Source organism: Conger conger, chromosome 14 (genome assembly GCF_963514075.1).
Source record: "Conger conger chromosome 14, fConCon1.1, whole genome shotgun sequence".
NCBI classification, from domain to species: Eukaryota; Metazoa; Chordata; class Actinopteri; order Anguilliformes; family Congridae; genus Conger; species Conger conger.
The window spans coordinates 38,809,228-38,824,512 of record NC_083773.1 but is presented as its reverse complement, the minus strand read 5'-3'; the positions used below and the strand labels follow the sequence as shown (position 1 = coordinate 38,824,512).

Sequence of the window (15,285 nt, the reverse complement as noted above, 5' to 3'; positions counted from 1 at the left end):
ATTGGAGAAGAAGCTTCCTGAGAAGATGCCTAAGGCCTCGTATATTGTCCACGCAGCAATGTGCGTGTACACAAACAAATGTTTGAAACAATCAACACTCTCGCCTCAAGTGTTAATGTGCTGGGGATGAGGTGATACACTTTGCAGTGTCACGTTTCAGGTCTGTCTTGCCATGTTTTATGTTTATTCATTTTGTCTTAGTCTCGTAATTGTCTTATCATGTATTATGTTAGTCTAGGTTCGTCATGTTGTTTAGTTTATTTCTTGTTACGATTTATTTTCTCGTCATGTCTAGTTATGTTGAGTGGTTATCCTCTTAGTTTCGTTTTGTGTTATGTTTTGATTTATGTTTATTGTTTCATAGACTGGTCACGGTTTAAACATACACTTTTACATGTCTTTCCGCAAACCTTGCGTTCCGCCTTTCTCTCTCTCTCTTTCTGTCATTCACACCCTAATTGTTTCTATTTGTCGATTTACTAAAACTACTAACACTAGACCAGGATTGGGTAGAACTAACAAACTAATCATGTGTTCATGTTACCTTACGTTTCTCGTGCATGTCATTTACTAATTTACTAATGCTAGGGCAGGATAGGTTTATTACTAACGATTACTAATTACCTTGTTAAACTTCATCCATCGCACCTGTTTTCTATTTCCTTGCTGCGCTCTAACTAATTGTCTACACCTGTCTAACACCTGCATTTATATCCCAGTCGCGCTACTGTTCGTCGCGAAATTGTCTGCCTCTTGTTATCAACGCAACTCTTGAGCATTTACTGTTATTGATTACACGTTACGATCCAAGCCTGTTTACCGACCACCGATTATTGATTTCTGTTTTGCTGACCATCGTTTGTTTTTTACCACGTTCTCGCCTACCGATTTTGTACCTTTGCCTCACTGTTTGTTTTATGGTTTTATGGTTTCCACTGACCTGGTTAGGCTCTTCTCCACTGACCTGGTTAGGCTCTTCTCCACTGACCTGGTTAGGCTCTTCTCCACTGACCTAGTTAGGCACTTCTCCACTGACCTGGTTAGGCACTTCTCCACTGACCTGGTTAGGCTCTTATCTACTGCACTGGTTACACTCTTTGCTACCGACCTGCTTAGACTCGGCCACTGACCTGGTTAGGCACTTCTCCATTGACCTGGTTAGGCACTTCTCCACTGACCTGGTTAGGCACTTCTCCACTGACCTGGTTAGGCACTTCTCCACTGACCTGGTTAGGCACTTCTCCACTGACCTGGTTAGGCTCTTCTCCACTGACCTGGTTAGGCTCTTAGCCACTGATCTGGTTAGGCTGGATCACTGACCTGGTGAGGCTGGATCACTGACCTGGTTCTTGTCCAGCTCACAGTTCTTGTACTCCTGCTCTCCCTGCTCTCTGAAGGTGATGATGACGAAGCCCACAAAGATGTTCATCATGAAGAAGGCGATGACGATTATGTAGATGATGAAGAAGATCGAGATGTCCACACGGTAGTTATAGATGGGACCTTTGTTTTCAGCATTGGCATCAATAGCTTGGTACAGAATACTGATAGAGAGAGTAAAGTATTAAAAGAAGAATAAAACAATATTAAATGAATATATTGTCAAGGTATTAATACTGCACTGGCAAATATTCTCAAATATACAAATGATTGTTGCTTTCACATATTGCAATTCATTATTTATTTAATTATATGACTGTGGAGTGTATTTTTACTATTTTTTACTATCTGCTCATACTTGAGACCTTTTCCTTGAGAAGGAAAGGTTCTGCAATAAGACCCTATTCAACAGTATGTTATGATCCAATCATCCAATACAATATTATTCCTCAACATTATCACATTATCTTTCTCTTTTTTATATTTTCATTACATGATGTTAAATGTAATTTAATGATTTGCAGGACTGCAGGAGTTGAATATCTTATGAATCAAAGGAACCTTTGGGACAGCACTCACACGGGCCAGCCTTCGAAGGTGGACACAGTGTAGAGTGCCATCATGCCCATCAGCACGTTGTCGAAGTTGAAGTCGCTGTTGTACCACACTCTCTCCTTCATGGTGGGGTGTGCCACGTCCCCATCCTTGTACACTACAAAGGTCCCCCTGAGTGGCACGACACAGAACAAGGACCAGCCAATCAAACAGCAGGGTTTCAGAATAGTTCTCCTACTGTATATAACAGCCATTGGGACTATACAGCTGGCAAAACGCAAATCATTTACACGGAGGGCATTCGCATTATATACCTGGCAACACACACATCATTCACAAGGAGGACATTAGGATTATACACCTGGCGACACACACATCATTCACATGGAGGACATTAGGATTATACACCTCGCGACACACACATCATTCACACTGAGGACATTAGGATTATACACCTGGCAACAGATACATCATTCACACGGAGGACATTAGGATTATACACCTGGCAACACACACATCATTCACACTGAGGACATTAGGATTATACACCCCACAACACATACATAATTTACACTGAGAGCATTAGGGTTACACACCTTGCAAAGCACACCATTCTTGCTACAGTGGGCGATAAAGTGGCTTGCACAAGCTGAGTACACTCAAAGGGAAAAGGGGAAATAAAGAGGGCAATAACACCTGAGGAGGAGCACCAAACCAGGGGGAAGCAGCTGAATTCAAGGAGCAACTGAGATGTTTCTGTTTTTTGCTCCATCCAAGTTTGACTGAGCAACAGTTAAGAGTCTGAGGTCGAAACTCTACTGATTACCTGCAGCACATCAACAACTGCCATTCCTTAGATCTAATAGTCAAATTATATTTAAGGGTTCCAATGGAGAAAAAAAAAGGAATTCCCTCCAGGACCAGGGTTACCAGCTCATCTGCTAAAGGCTATAGGTTGTCATGAGGGTGGTAGCATGTAAGAGCAGTTAGCAGTGTGCGCTATATGCTACTCTACACAGGAAACTCACTCACTTGCATTCCTCAGGAGTGTTTTTAGCTTCATCAGTGCATCTGAAAAATTTACCCTGAGAAACAAACGGCTCATAAACCAGACAACCAACCACTCTCAAGCAAGGTCTACAAAATTTTGAACACAAATGCTGAAAGAATGTTCACAACCAATTTGTTCAGACTGACATCCAATGTTTCTCTACCAGAAATGCAGGGTTCATCCACATATCTTTTTTATATTGATACAGTCAATAGCAGAACATTCAGATGATAACTTGTTTTTCTAGCGTTAAGCAGAAATAATGACAATAATGCGGTAAAGTTCAGAGCTATAGTCATACTGAGCGCTTGCAGGCTGCTCACCTTGAAGAGCTGAACTCCGATGCAGGCAAACATGAACTGCAGGAGTGTGGCCACAATCATGATGTTCCCGATGGTCCTGATGGCCACGAATACGCACTGCACTACGTTCTGTACACACACACACACACACACACACACACTGTGAGATACACATAGACACACACACACACTGTACTACGTTCTGTACACACACACACACACACAAACTGTGAGATACACATAGACACACACACTGTACTACGTTCTGTACACACACACACACACACTGTGAGATACACATAGACACACACACACTGTATTACGTTCTATAGAGAGACACACACACACACTGTGAGATACACATAGACACACACACACTGTACTACGTTCTGTACACACACACACACACACTGTGAGATACACATAGACACACACACACACTGTACTACGTTCTGTACACACACACACACACACGCACTGTACTACGTTCTGTACACACACACACACACACACACACACTGTACTACGTTCTGTACACACACACACACACACACACTGTGAGATACACATAGACACACACACTGTACTACGTTCTGTACACACACACACACACACACACACACTGTGAGATACACTTGGACACACACACACTGAACTACGTTCTGTAGAGACACACACCATGAGCAGCACACACATACACACAAACAACACACAGTGACACACACACACACTGCACTGTGCAGAGATACACACACTTCACTGCATTCTGTGCAGAGAAACACAAACACACACGCTGCACTGAATTTTGTGCTGAGAAACACAAACACACACTGCACTGCATTCTGTGCAAAGACACACAAACACACAGCACTAAATTTTGGACAGAGACACACACACACATCGGCAGATACACACACACACACACACACACACACACACACACAGCACTTAATTTTGGACAGATACACCCAGCACAACATTTTAGACAGAGACACACACACACACACACACACACACACACACACACGGTACCTTCAGTCCCTTGGCTCTGTTGATAGCTCGGAGGGGCCTGAGCACTCTTAACACCCTAAAGATCTTCACCACGGAGATCGCACTCGAACTACAAGAGAGAACCACAGGGTGAGGTTTGTTGATTCATTTCACGCTCAGTACATCTTTGGTATCGGAATGTTTTTGTGAATTCCAAAGCTTTAGCATGTTATTTACATAAATAGGACATTTATAACATCGTTATTATAGTGTAGTAACATGTTGTATGTGCTCACTGGAGGAAGAAGGATACAAGGGACACGCTGACTACCAGCAGGTCCAGCAGGTTGAACCAGTTTCTGCAGAAAGACCCTTTGTGCACAAACCCTCCGTACACGGTCATCTAGGGAGAGACGCGGGAGGAAAAGGCTGAAAACAGAGCTTCACTTTGGGGCAGATGCACACACAGCCTGGGCAGTGCTGGAAAGCGTCTGGCTATGCTCTCAGAAGAAACGTTATGAAAAAATGCCTAAAAGGGTGCAACACTTGTCACTGGGGTTGTATCTATATACAGTAGATATACGAAACCTTATAATATAAAACATATCGATATAAAACTGTACCTCTAGCCAGCAATAAATAATTAATTAGTCCCTTGTAAAAGGTCATTATTATTATTATCCAAAGAACAATATTGTATCTATTGACTATAGGCAGAATCTTACAGCTGAATAGGTCTACCTGCCCAAAACCTTGTGGCCAAGGACCAGGAAAGATTTGGAAATTATAATAATAATGTATCTATATTTCTGAGCATACACACAACCAGGCACACGTTGCAATGTGAGGTCAACATCACTGTCCTGCAATAAACTGAACTTTGACCCTGGTTTGATTCACGATTTGGGCAGGCCCTGCCAACAGATTCTTTCCTCTCGGCAACCTGCCAGCTAAGATGAGTTATGAGTTATGGCTATGGCGGACTCCCCCAAGATGCATACCTTTAGCAAGATTTCCACAGTGAATATGGAGGTGAAGGCGTAGTCAGCATAGCCCAGGACCTATTGAAAGAGAGGAAATTTATAACAGATTAGAGAGATATTCCGTTAGAACTGAAGCTATGACACAGCCTGCTGGCAAGCCTTTCCCTGCTGTTTACTGAACCAGACATGAGACGCAAGTACTTGTCACAACCATGGTTTTTATCTTTCATATCAACAGTCATTCATGTTGTTCTTAAAGGAGGGGTGTGTAACTCACTTTTTTATTAAAGGCAGGTTTGTAACTCAATAATATGTGAAGAGGTGGCCTGTGACTCATACAGGCCCCTGGCTCTTCTGCCTGAATAAGTGCACTCTGATTGGCTCTGCTGCCTGTATCTCACATTATTCCTGAATGAGTGAGCTCTGATTGGCTCTTCTGCAAGAATAAGTGAGGTCTGATTGGCTCGTCTGCCTGAATGAGTGTGCTCTGATTGGCTCTGCTGCCTGTATCTCACATTATTCCTGAACGAGTGCGCCCTGATTGGGTCTTCTGCAGCCAGCGAGATGCTACTGAGGATGATGAAGACCAGGATGAGGTTGGTGAAGATGTGATGATGAATCAGCCAGTGGCAGCCAGTCCGAATCCTGAAATTATCGGCGGAAAAAATGTCAGCACCTCCAATGAAAGGAGTTGCATTAACACTGTCACACGCAGTGCACAGTGAGCACAGTGACAGTTCTCATTTCTTACTGAAACATGCAATAATGAGACAGCACACTGGAGGCTCAAAACCTAGAAGAGCGACAAATTGCTTTTATTAAAGTAATAAAAAGATTTCCGAATGCGTACATAATGGTAATAAGAATGTAGGTAATTTCATGAATACATTTCCTTCCCCCAGTGCGGAAAGGAAAACTGCTCATTTTACACGGGGTCTCAGGGAGAGGTCATTTGTATAATATGAAGAGACTCACGGATTGGTCTTGCCCATGCAGTAGAAGGCATTGCCATCAGGTATGGGGACGATCTTCTCTTTTGGAGGGGCAAAATCAGCCACCTTTAATGCTGAACCTTTTCAACAAACAGGAAAGTCATGGAGGATGTTATTAACATTAAAATTTCCACTGCATTTTACTTACTGATGGTACAAAAGAATCTCCTTTTTAAAATGCTCCCTTCCATTTTTCCCCCCAGATAGGAATGCCCTAGACATTACTCTAGATACAGTATATGTATTGTACATATATTAGGAATACAACTATTTGTTGTCCAAACAGTTGGGAATTATGCTGACGATGCCTTCGGACACAGATTTAATTCCCTGTATGCTCTTTTTCAAGGCATGTGATGTCAAGCTCAGTTTACGTGCAGTTTACGAGCCGGGCTCAAACGGACATGGGTCTGAACTGCGGTGGACTTATAGCCACCCAGTTCAACAGTGATAGGTTGGGCATGGGTCCCAGACCCAACAGTCCTGCGTTTCCCTTTTAGGAGGACGGGCTCACCCCCTTCACCGTCGTCCAGGTCTTCCTCTTCCTCCTCTTCCACCTGCAGGGATTAGAAGAGTGGGACACACTGAAACACGGAGAGGGGCTTGGAGCAGACATGCCTCCCTGACACCATCAACAAGTTCAGATTACTGTCACCTTAATATTTCATATTATGATGATGATAGTTGATGATAGTTTCATGAGATGATAGTTGACAACATGTTTACCACATGAAATCATACATGTGCAAGGATATAGATACACGTATATACAGGGTGAAGACAGGTTATTTATGACTATTTGTTATAAAACTATTTCAGTTTCCAGAACACAAATCAGAACATGTTTTAGCCACTCTGGAGTGTCAACTGAATGTACTGAATGTAATAGATGTAGTCATGGTGGGTTGAGAGTCATAAATAACTCCATTGCCCAAACAATGTGAAGGAAAACGTTACATGGGACGCAACATCAGTAACTGTAACATACCTTTTTCCTTCCCCCTTCCTCATCGTCTTCATCCTCTTCGTCATCTTCATCCTCATCCTCCTCTTCGTCATCCGTCTTCTCCCTGTGAAACAGGAAGCGCAACCTGAGCGTCTTCCCCATCGACACATACAAGCATACCTCACTTCCTGTCTCTCTCCAAACACTGTCTAATCCCATCCCTCAGAGCTTATCTCCGCTCCCTTCCCCGCCCTGCTCACTCCAAGTTTTGGCCGACAGTAGACAGGTTGTCCACAGCAATGGCCAAGAAGACGTTCAGCAGGATGTCTGAGGAGAAAGGCAGTCAAGGGAGGACCTGGAACTCAAGGGACAGAGGGATAGAGAGGGAAAGATAGAGGAACGGTGGAATGGAGAAGACGGCGAGGCCGAAAGGATGGGAAAGACACAGCGAATGGAGACAGAGAGGTGACGAGGTCAGTTGCAGAAAGGATACAGTTTCCGCAGATGAAGAGAATAACGAAGTATATGCAGACGATCATTCCAGGGAAGCTGGGCCCTCCGTACGCCATGATGCCGTCGTACATCACAGAGTTCCAGTCCTCCCCGGTCAGGATCTGCACAGCGGAGACAGACAGAGAGGAGTTCAGGGTCAGATATAAACTGTCCAGATCTACACACAGGGGAGAGAGATAGAGAAAGGGACACTGCAAAAACAAAAACAGTAAATCTTAAGTATTTTCGTCTCATATTGAGACTTTAAAAAGAAAACAAGACAAAAATATTGCCAAAGAGGTAAGACACCCTGACTTATTTCAAGATTTGCCAATGGAGGATTTCATTTGTCAAGCAGCTTAAAACAAGCAAATATTTTCTACTATAAGATCTCAGTCATTTCCACAGAAGGTTAGACTGCTTTTTAATTAAAATTATGTGGATTGCAGGTACCTCGGTGGCTCATGGTACTTGTGGTATTTAACGTCTTGCTAACCCAGGCATCAACTTTACTTCGCCCACTGAACCCTATGATGTTGAGCCTTTGCGACTGTTGCAGTTCCCATAAGGCCACTGTGGCAATGTTGAGCACGTGGCATGCGTTTTGTGACCTGGAAACAGGTGAGGAGGGCCTGAGGGAAGGTGTCGAAGGTGCTCCTCTTGGTCTGCGTCTCGTCAAAGTTGTATTTGCCCCCGAACAGCTGCATCCCCAACAGGGCGAAGATGATGAGGAAGAGGAAGAGCAGGAGCAGCAGGGAGGCGATGGACTTCATGGAGTTGAGCAGCGAGGTCACCAGGTTGGACAGAGATGACCAGTGCCTGAGAGAGAGGGACGCGCTGCCGTCAGTCACTTCCTGCTCCGAGCTCACTTCCTGCACCACTTCCTGCACTCTCTCCAGGGAAAATTAACTGCTGATACTTTGCTTTAAGAAACATCCAGTAATTGTGCAGTGACATTTTTTAACTAGTCACTAGTTACTGCCGGCAGCAACTTAAGTGCCCTGCAAAACAGCAGTGACACCAGGAGAATCATACCTCAACCACACCTCAAATGCACCTCAACCACATCACCTCGAATGTACCCAGCCCATGACCTCATACACCTGATCTCAACCCCATGACCTAAAATGTACCAAGCCCATGACCTCATACACCTGACCTCAACCCCATGACCTAAAATGTACCAAGCCCATGACCTCAACAACACCTCATCTGCACTTCAACCACACCTGAACCACATCACCTAAACAGCACTTCAAATACATAACTACAACACCTGCAACGCACCTCAACCACATCAAATGGTAAATGGTAAATGGTTGGCATTTATATAGCGCCTTTATCCAAAGCGCTGTACAATTGATGCTTCTCATTCACCAATTCATACACACACTCACACACCGACGGCGATTGGCTGCCATGCAAGGTGCCGACCAGCTCGTCAGGAGCAAATGGGGGTTAGGTGTCTTGCTCAGGGACACTTCGACACAGCCCGGGCAGGGGATCGAACTGGCAACCCTCCGACTGCCAGACGACTGCTCTTACTGCCTGAGCCATGTCGCTCCCTTATCACCTCAACTACGTAACTACAACACCTGAAACGCACCTCAACCACATCACCTCGTCCATAAATCAACATCATCTCGACTCAACTGCACCACAACCATACCTCAAAAGTACAACTGCACCTCAATTGCACATCAACCACATAACCACAACACCTCAGCCAGATCACCTCAATCATATTGAAATGCCATCGAAAGTTCCCACTAAAGCCCAGGTGACACTGAAGGACTGTACAGCGATATGCCCCAAAAGTGCCACATATTTGGCAACCCATTTTTTTGGGCTTCACAGTCAGAATGGGCAAATCTTGCCATTTCCCGTTTCCCAGTAAAGCAGCTTTGTGACGGTGCCACTTCACAAATAAATCGGTTTGTATTCGTCACTTCCCTCTCGGTGGTTGTGACTGTCCCTGGCGGCCGGCGGGAGGGGCGGGGTCTCACCGCGTGACCTTAAAGATGCGGAGGAGCCGCACGCAGCGCAGCACGGCGATGCCGATGGGCGGGATGACCTCCAGCTCCACCAGGATGGTCTCCAGGATGCCGCTGCACACCACGAAGCAGTCGAAGCGGTTGAAGAAGGCCTTGAAGTACACCTTGAAGCCCAGGCTGTACATCTTCATCAGCATCTCCAGGGTGAAGAGCGTCAGCAGGATCCGATTGGCCGACTCTGAGAGAGGGGCGGTTATTATACTGCAGTTATCACTCCGTCAATAAACAAAACGGCTCAAAAAAGAGCACATGGAAAAGGGGCTCCGTGACTGGCCAGTATGCAATACCATCAGGGAGGCATCTGATTGGCCCCAAATTTATTCTGCAGCAGGACAATGACCCCAAACATACAGCCAATATCATTAAGAACTATATTCAGCGTAAAGAACAACAAGGAGTCCTAGAATTGATGGTATGGCCCCGACAGAGCCCTGATCTCAACATCATCAAGTCTGTCTGGGATTACATGAAGAGACAGAAGTATTTGAGGCTGCCTAAATCCACAGAAGAACTGTGACTAGTTCTCCAAGACATTTGGAACAACCTACCTGCCGAGTTCCTTCAAAAACTGTGTGCAAGTATACTTAGAAGAATTGATGCTGTTTTGAAGGCAAAGGGTGGTCACACCAAATATTGATTTGATTTAGATTTTTCTTCTGTTCATTCACTTCTTCTGTTCATGCATTTTTTTTTTGATCAAAATAAACTATTAACATTTCTATTTTTCTAAGCATTCCTATTTTACAGCATTTTTTCACACCTGCCTAAAACTTTTGCACAGTACTGTACATTAAGACAATGGAATAGGGCATAAAAGCAGGGAACCCAAAGTGCACAAGAGAGGGAGTGACAGAGCAGGACAGAGGGGAGAGAGGGTGAGAGAGAGGAGAGGGAGAGAGAGGGTGAGAGAGCAGAGGGAACACAGTAAAAGAGAGAGAGAAGAGAGAGAGGGAGAGAGAGGGTGAGAGAGAGGGAGAGAGTGGGGGAGAGAGGGTGAGAGAGAGGGAGAGATAGGGTGAGAGAGCAGAGGGAACATAGTAAAAGAGAGAGAGAGGAGAGAGGAGAGAGAGGGTGAGAGAGAGGAGAGAGAGGAGAGAGAGGAGAGAGAGGGGGAGAGAGAGCAGAGGGAACACAGTAAAAGAGAGAGAGGAGAGGGAGAGAGAGAGGAGAGAGGAGAGAGAGGGTGAGAGAGAGGAGAGAGGAGAGAGAGGGTGAGAGAGAGGAGAGAGAGGGAGAGAGAGCAAGGGAACACAGTAAAAGAGAAAGAGAGGAGAGAGAGGGAGAAAGAGAGGAGAGGAGAGAGAGAGAGGAGAGGGAGAGAGAGCAGAGGGAACACAGTAAAAGAGAGAGAGAGGAGAGAGAGGAGAGAGAGGGAGAGAGAGCAGAGGGAACACAGTAAAAGAGAGAGGAGAGAGAGGGAGAGAGAGCAGAGGGAACACAGTAAAAGAGAGAGAGGGAGAGAGAGAGGGAGAGAGAGCAGAGGGAACACAGTAAAAGAGAGAGAGGGAGAGAGAGCAGAGGGAACACAGTAAAAGAGAGAGAGGGAGACTCACCCTGCACGCCGGTGAGCCACTCTGGCTGGTTGTAGTGCTCGGAGGCGCTGGCGGCCGTGTTCAGGAACACCAGGAGCAGCACCAGCCAGTAGAACAGCGAGGATTTGACGGCGGCTCGGCAGGTCTTGCGGATGGAGAAGTTCATACGGCGCATCTGCTCACTGCCGAGAGACGCGCGTCAGAGAGTAACCCCACAGGGTACGTAAGGCAGCAAGGAGGGAAGACGAGCTTCAGAGAGTAACCCCACAGTGTACATATGTGGACAGAAGCCCAGAGTATAGGCAGGGAGTACAGACAGCGTGCGTGTTAAACGGGCCATTCAAGATGGCAAATGTTAGCTAACCTTAGCTAGCATTCGCCAACATATTCATTGTTTCTGTTCATTAGCTAACATTAGCTAACAGTAAAAATAGGTGCTGCTGAACAAAAGTTGACAGTTATTTGGCTGTTATAATAGGCTACACTTTAGTCAATGTAATATTTGTTCACACCTTTAAAACTACATCACAGTTAAGCAACAAGTTAGTTAGCTGGCATAGTTAGACGCATTCATTTGTATTAAGGTGTTAGTGGCTAAATGAAATTTTTATCGTTCAACAGTTTAACATAGTTTGCCACGAACGTTTACTATCTTGAACACGGGTACTCCGGTTTCCTCCCACAGTCCACAGACAGTCCGTAGGCTGATTGGAGAGTCTAAATTGCCCGTAGGTATGAGTGCATGAGTGAATGGTGTGTGTGCCCTGCGATGGACTGGCGACCTGTCCAGGGTGTATTCCTGCCTTTCGCCCAATGTATGCTGGGATAGGCTCCAGCCCCCCTGCGACCCTGTTCAGGATAAGCGGGTTCAGGTAATGGATGGATGGATGGATGTTTCACAGTATTTCTGGTCTTTGTCCCCAGTGAAACCGGCTGGTTGCGGCCACTGCTAAGAGGCCTACAGCTTGAGTGCCTGAGAGATCTAGTGTGTGTGTGTGAGGACACAGTGTAGCAGACACACAAAATATATCACATCAAGCCTCAAGGAAAAGTAATACTTCACCACTTCATTCTACACTGAAATTCTAAAAGTTAGCATGGTTTGATTTCAAGGTCTAACAACACCAGCATTTAAACAGCGTTTGAAAAGGCTGGATGGGTTGCTTATGACGCCATGTCAGTACAGCGGAAACTCACCAAATGGCTGTTGCCATTATCCGAGCGCTGAGAAAAACAACAACAAACAAAAAAACAAAAAACAAGGTTTCAATAAAACAGACAAGTACACACATTATAGATGTTTAAAAAAGGATAAAAGCCTAAAACACAGCCCTGCAGTATAAAGGCTCATGGGGAGCAAAGACACTGTTGTGTGTGAAATTCCCAGGAGATCAGCAGTTTCTGAGGTACTCAAACCACCCTCTCTGGCACCAACAATCATTCCACGGTCAAAGTCACTTAGATCACATTTCTTCCCCTCCTGTGATTTTCAGACACAACAGTCTCTTGAGTTCGCAGAAAATGGTGCGAAAAACAAAATAAATCCAGTGAGCAGCAGTACTGCGGACAGAAACGCCTTGTTAATGAGAGAGGTCAGAGGAGAATGGCCAGACTAGTCAAAGCTGACAGGAAGGGGACAGAAATGCAAATAACCACACATTACAACAGTGGTATGCAGAAGAACACCTCTGACCTCACAGCGCATCAAACCTCTAAGTGTAGGCTACAGCAGCAGAAGACTTAATAAGTCTAATAAATACCTAATAAAGCGCTCAGTGAGAGTATATAGTACTGTACTGTAAAGGGGCATATGGTACATATATAGGACTGCAAAGTAAGGATGCAAAGTAACAGTTGGGGGTATGCCAGGCTTCACCAGCAGGTGGCACAGAGGCCTTCATCATCGTCAATGTATATTTTGTTCTCCTCATCTTCGTCCTCGTCACTACCTGATGGAGACAGAGAGAAGAAACTTGGTTCCTTTATTGCTCTCATGCAATGTTAGAGAATCTCAGGCCCTTAATGTCTCCCCAGAAGGCCGAATGCCAGTGAAAGTGAATTAACAGGCAAACAACTATAACTATAACTATAGCTATTTTACCCACGCAACAGCTCATGCAGTAGATGATGAGCTACTAGACCAGAAGTTCTCAGCCCTGATTCTGGAGAGTGATAGGGTCTGGAGAGCCACAATAGCTAATCAAACCGCTTGATTACATTGTTGTCAATTGTCGATGGGAAAACAAAAACCAGTAGACCCTGTGGTCATCCAGGACCAAACTTGGTCATCCCTAGTCTAGACACATATGCTTGAGAAGCAAACAGAAACTGGCATTCAGGTAACATGCACAGCTCTTTCAAAGTTGCAGTGATGGACGCTGTGCTGTAATGTTGACACAGTGTTGCAGTAATGTTGTGAAAGCGTTGTGTTTGCTGGGGCTCTGCACTCATTGAATCACACAGAGAAAAACAGAAAAAACGTGAGGTGTTCATACCATCTTCAGAGTGGCCAAACCAGCCGAACTTCCGCTTCTTCTTATCCGATATGCCATCTGAAAACAACACAAGCAAGGTTTTATTTGGGTTAATTGGAGGCCAAAAAAACAACAAATTCATACTTGCAGTTTCCACACTCCTAAAAGAGAATTTTGGGTGGTTCAGTTCAGGGCCTACTTCGCCTCATTATCCTCTATCTGAGGCTCCCAATTTTCTCTGAGCCCAGCAGCAATTTAATGAGTAAAACATTTACAGTCAATCGCCTCTTATTAACCAAAGACATATGCATAAATTATGCAATTATAAAGGTTCTTTAACTTGCAAAATAACAGCATGAGCGGAGAACATGCGACTGAAGATCGATTCAGTCACCTCAGCCTCTCGTATTGCATCACATTCACTTAGCAGACCCTCTTATTGAGAGCCATTTCAGAAGTGGAGTTGGTCTCCAGAACACAAAGGTACGGTAACGCCAAGAAGCCAGAGAAGGCCCATTCATAATCAATAACTGATCAACTGAACAATTTTGTTTGTTTAAACCGAAAGTAAGTGCCAATACACAGTGAGTATTTACACAGCTCTACCTACAATATTTCCCCAAATGAAACTCTATGGAAAGAAAGAGATAAGGCAAGGATATCCTGCTGTAAAATCCAGTTATGACCAGCTTGAAATGACCAGCTACCAGCTGTTTCAAAACATAGCTTGAGCTGGTCAAACAATGTTGAGTGTGGGGTTGGTCTGAACTGTTCAGCCAGCTACCAGCTGTTTCAGAACCTAGCTTGAGCTGTTTTCTTTTTCAGCAGGGTAGGGGAAGAGGATCAGTGCAGCCAAGGTACAGTCTGAAGAGGTGGGTCTTTGGTTTTTTTTGGAAGCTGGGACTACAGAGGGGCCCAGGGCGGAGGGGAGATGCGGGGGGAAGGGGAGGGGAAGGGGCTCACCGGTGTTGCCCTGCTCCTCGGCGATGATCTCCTCCGCCTGCATGAGCCAGTCCATGTACCCCACCATGTCCTCCTCCATCTGCTGCTTCTCCTTCATCTTCTGGAAGTCTCCGCGCTTCTTCGCCTTCTCCCTCTCTTTGGAGAACTCTCTGCATGTACAGAGCGCCAGTCATTACACACACACTTACATTCACACACACACGCACACACTCTCTGCGTGTACAGAGCGCCAGTCATCACACACACACATACACTCACACACACAGATACACACACGCTCTCACATACAAAAACACATACATTCTCTCTCTTGCACACACACACTGTGGCGGCCCGATCAGGGATCGGTACACCACGGGAGTGGAGCAACCCGTGCGCCGACGCCAAGTGCTCGGGAGAATAATTAACAATGTGCATTTCCCGAGTTCGTATTTAATAGGTCAGCACCTTGGAGAGAGCCGGCAAGGAGAGTCAGCACGAAGGCCAGCAACACCGGGGAAAGGCGCGTGGGGAATGCGAACAACAAACTCTAAACAACTTCTGATTGGACAGGCGCAGCTGGACCGAGTCC

The 15,285-nt window shown here is 45.3% G+C and overlaps 1 protein-coding gene across 1 annotated transcript in view; it reads right to left on the bottom strand.

The window, feature by feature from the left end:
- The window catches only part of LOC133109476 (voltage-dependent L-type calcium channel subunit alpha-1D-like), a 42,707-nt gene that overhangs the window by 17,828 nt on the left and 9,594 nt on the right, over window positions 1–15,285 (bottom strand). Inside the window, exons 8-27 of the mRNA XM_061218799.1 lie at window positions 14,715–14,863; window positions 13,773–13,829; window positions 13,154–13,226; window positions 12,475–12,501; window positions 11,299–11,459; window positions 9,698–9,923; window positions 8,303–8,510; window positions 7,693–7,813; window positions 7,460–7,526; window positions 7,242–7,323; window positions 6,768–6,810; window positions 6,237–6,333; window positions 5,777–5,906; window positions 5,280–5,339; window positions 4,575–4,681; window positions 4,321–4,408; window positions 3,310–3,417; window positions 2,968–3,020; window positions 1,960–2,106; window positions 1,343–1,544 (exon numbers count right to left, since the gene is read on the bottom strand). Coding sequence (XP_061074783.1) covers window positions 1,343–1,544; window positions 1,960–2,106; window positions 2,968–3,020; window positions 3,310–3,417; window positions 4,321–4,408; window positions 4,575–4,681; window positions 5,280–5,339; window positions 5,777–5,906; window positions 6,237–6,333; window positions 6,768–6,810; window positions 7,242–7,323; window positions 7,460–7,526; window positions 7,693–7,813; window positions 8,303–8,510; window positions 9,698–9,923; window positions 11,299–11,459; window positions 12,475–12,501; window positions 13,154–13,226; window positions 13,773–13,829; window positions 14,715–14,863 — 2,206 coding nt within the window. The remainder of the gene's footprint in view (window positions 1–1,342; window positions 1,545–1,959; window positions 2,107–2,967; window positions 3,021–3,309; window positions 3,418–4,320; window positions 4,409–4,574; window positions 4,682–5,279; window positions 5,340–5,776; window positions 5,907–6,236; window positions 6,334–6,767; window positions 6,811–7,241; window positions 7,324–7,459; window positions 7,527–7,692; window positions 7,814–8,302; window positions 8,511–9,697; window positions 9,924–11,298; window positions 11,460–12,474; window positions 12,502–13,153; window positions 13,227–13,772; window positions 13,830–14,714; window positions 14,864–15,285) is intronic.